General features: G+C 41.1%; 1 protein-coding gene across 1 annotated transcript in view; it reads right to left on the reverse strand.

Annotated features, from left to right (window-relative positions):
* Positions 1–3479, reverse strand: part of adam12a (ADAM metallopeptidase domain 12a) — a 113294-nt gene extending 109815 nt beyond the window's left edge. The window contains exon 1 of the mRNA XM_014007047.1: positions 2951–3479. Within this exon, the coding sequence (XP_013862501.1) occupies positions 2951–3038 (88 nt within the window). The 5' untranslated portion in view covers positions 3039–3479. The remainder of the gene's footprint in view (positions 1–2950) is intronic.
* Positions 3480–3670: the final 191 nt, after the last annotated feature.

Genomic DNA, 3670 nt, shown 5'->3' on the forward strand with positions numbered 1-3670 from the left:
TACCACTACTGTGCATGTGTGTCAAGGACAGAAAGGCAGATGTGGGGAAGGTGTCAAAGCAGTTTGGAGAGAAAAACAAAGTAAAGAAAACAAACAAAAAAGAAAACGACTAATCGATTATTAAATTAGTCATCGACTATTTTAATAATCGATTAGTCGTCGATTAATTGTGGCAGCCCTATTTGGGACTGAACCAGCTGATATTAATTTGCACTGACAAGGGGCAGGCTTGCTTTCTAATTACTGAGAGAGTTCAGCTGGTGTCTTGCCTCTCCATGCCTTTTTACACCTCCCTTTCTTCATGTGTTCAATACTTTTTCCCTGTGCCATTCCACATTATTACAAATAACTTCATTTCTGTTCATTTATGGTTTGATTTCTTTGTATGTATGGATCACTTGGGTTGTTACCAACATCTGGTGAAAATTTCATATCATTAACACCTCTAGTAATATATTTACTGAGAAAAATGGTGACGTGTTCAATGCTTATTTTACCCGCTGTATGTCTGTAAAGGCTGGACTGGCACTGATGGTCCTTCTGCAAAGATCTCCCACTTCCAAAAATAAACTCTGGATTTCATTCACAGAAACTACAAGCTTATCAGTTAGCTGCCTGGTCAAGGCCATTCATGACAAAGGCTACTTTTTCAATGTAACTGGAGTGTGTCTGAATGGTCTACTAACAAACACCTAGACCTAACGGTTTCCCATTGTTGTAGGTCAGCTATAACGCTTCAAGGTGTAAGAATCAGTGCAAAGGTTATAAACAATTATTACCTATGACTTAGCTCCTTGAACTTTTAGCTTTAGGGCAGTGGCTGTGTCCAAACTCAGGGGTTGCRTTATTTGAAGGCCAAGTGATTTGCCAAATGCTGTCTAAATCTGAAGGCTCCTCCAATTACGGCCCCCAAATGTGTCCTCCTTTTTCCCCCAGTTTGAGGAACAGGTCTGGTGTCCTAATATGTTGTGTGAGGGCAAGTTATCCCAGCCAAACAGCACAAACAAAGGCTACAATGGTTTTCATCTAGTATGCACCCATGGCAGGCACACGTCAAGGCGAATGTCTGATGAGGTCTCCCACCCTATCACAAGATGCATTGAGGGCCAACCAGAGAGATGTTTTTGCTTGTAATGGTTATCAAAGCGAGAGACAGAAGTACAGTTTAAAAAAAAATCTAGCGTTATGAATATTAAAATTGTAAAACTGTTGTGTTGTTAGGCTTTTGTCATTTGCAGACATGTTTATATTATATAATATTCTTGCCAGAAATCATCGTAAACGAGCTTAGTTCCCTTAGTTCTTCATGCATGGCCTCTAAGCTAATTTTGGTCATTTATAAACATTAATACTATTTAAATAATATTTAGCTAATCTCAGCCTATTTACATCTTCGTTGATTCTGTTTAGCACCGTCACAGTTGCTAGGTGACAGGACGTACGCCAAACTAAGGCAGGGAATAAAGCTGAAGGATAGACCGTACAAATTCACAGTCACTTTCTTCCAGTTTTCGCGGTCCACAAGAACCTGGCCCATGTAAACGTTGGTACGTTGTGTCCTTCAAAGGGCAAAGCCCTGGGATTTGGACACAATCAACGTCCAGCTTTGGGCGTTTTCTATCAGAGGACGATAAATGTTGGTCCTGTTCAGACTAGCTGAGCTCATCAACAGAACTGAAGCTGTTCAAAGACTTATCTACCACAATATAAATTGTTTATAACCCTTCCACAGAATCCCACTTCAAAAGAGCCAAACTACCCTTTTAATAAGAGTATTTGTCTTTGCTCTTATGTCCAAGAAACTCTAGGAACATGAGAGGATTCAAAAACTTTCTGTAAGCCTTTTCTTTTTCTCTCTCTGTTATTGAACAATAAAAAGAAAGAGAAAAAAAACCYTAGCTGATTTTGCGGAGTTTAAAAAGCATTTGTTCAAAGTTCCCTCTGTTCATTTATCTCGATCAGATCCAGAGTCCGTGATGTAGGTATATCTGTCGTGTTAGGACAAGTTATCCCAGCCAAAACAGCACAAACAAAGTGGCTACAATGGTTTTCGGCTCGTGTGTCCCCATGGGAAGGCACGCATCAAGGCGAATGTCTGATGAGGATGAACTGTTGATGAATAAATGAACTACTTCCTCCTGCTTCAATGCCAGTTTAACACTTTTGCCCTTGCTGGTAATTAATTCCCAGGGTTCCACATSAAGCGCTGCGACTGCCAAGATGTTTAGGCGCCTTTTTTTTTTTTTTAATCTTTTAGCAAAAGGCTCCAGAAAGTCAAATCTTTTTGCAAAACAACTGCTCTTGTTGAATCTCACCTTGAGGGAAGAAGAGTGGTGTCATGAGCAACCAGTGGGGGGAAAAAAGTGCTGACATCATACAAACACAAACAAGCTCACCCATTCAACTTTTTCTTTTTTAAGCTGCTCGTTCCATTGGGTTCGAATCAACAATGAGATCCTTGTGTTTGCCACCAGAGCAGCCCCGGTTTTCGCCACTAATTGAAAGACTAAATTACGTCTGAAGTGCTTCAACAAGCTGAATCTTCATGCAGCGACCGAATGCCTCAAGTGCTGTTATCGATTTACCAAAGCGAGCTTCAAGAATCGTCCGTTTCGCAGCCTCTCTTCTCCCTCCGACGTGCAGGATTGCCAACAAAAAATAYGTTATTCACACATTGATCTGTTGAAAGCATTGAGAGGAAGCCAGGAAGTGCATCAGTCTGCCCAAGACATGTGTTGTAGATCTGTAGGAGAGGGTTTAAATACACATCCAAAAAATAAAATAAAATAAAACAGCCAGAGGGGACATGAATGAAATGAAAGAGCTGCATAAACACACAGCAGGCAATCTGAATAATCAATGATAGGTTTATTTTAAGATGGAGATAGGATTCATGTTACTTCATTCTGAGATGATTTTTTTAAAAGCATCACCTCTCCTCACCTCTTACCTTCAGCAGAGTGCACCTCGTCCCACAGTAATGAGATGGTTAAAGCCTGAAGTGCTGTCAGAATCAACTTCAGACTCTCTGGGCTCATGATGCTGAAGCGTGGACGGCTTCCCTCTTCACTGCAGCATCACATCAGTCCAACTAACAGCTGATGAGCAAGAACCTCCCTCTTCCCTCCTTATTAAAAAAATAATAATAATAAATTTAATAAATAAATAAAGTGACTTCCTGAAATCTGATCAAGTGTCTGAAGCAGTCCTTTTCAGGATGTCCCAATGACAGCTGATTCAACTCTGCGCGCTTCTTCCCCCCATCTGGCTCCAGGATGTCCAGCTCCTCGAGGAGGAAACAAGAAAAGGGAAAAGTGTGACAAAAACAACAGACAGACAAACCGCTGCTGTCTCTCGTCCTCTGGAAGGACATTAATTCCAGTGGGGGRAAAAAAAATCTGACAAAAACTGTTGTCTTGTGAGTACAGACCATGTGCTTCTTCTCAGCGGCTCCGCGGGGTCCTAGAACCAGCTCAGCGCAGCAGCGGCGTCAAGCCTGATTAAATGAAGGCGCAACATCCGGTTATGGATTTCAGAATAAAAGTCCAAATGTCTGACCCTGCAGACAATTGTTTTTTTTAGTTACACATTATAATCAAAAAGAAAAACATTACATAGGTCTTCTGGACGGGTTCTTCTCTAATGAAACGTTTCGTCTCTCCTCCAAGAG

Source organism: Austrofundulus limnaeus, unplaced genomic scaffold (assembly GCF_001266775.1).
Source record: "Austrofundulus limnaeus strain Quisiro unplaced genomic scaffold, Austrofundulus_limnaeus-1.0 Scaffold39, whole genome shotgun sequence".
In the NCBI taxonomy this organism is placed as follows: Eukaryota; Metazoa; Chordata; class Actinopteri; order Cyprinodontiformes; family Rivulidae; genus Austrofundulus; species Austrofundulus limnaeus.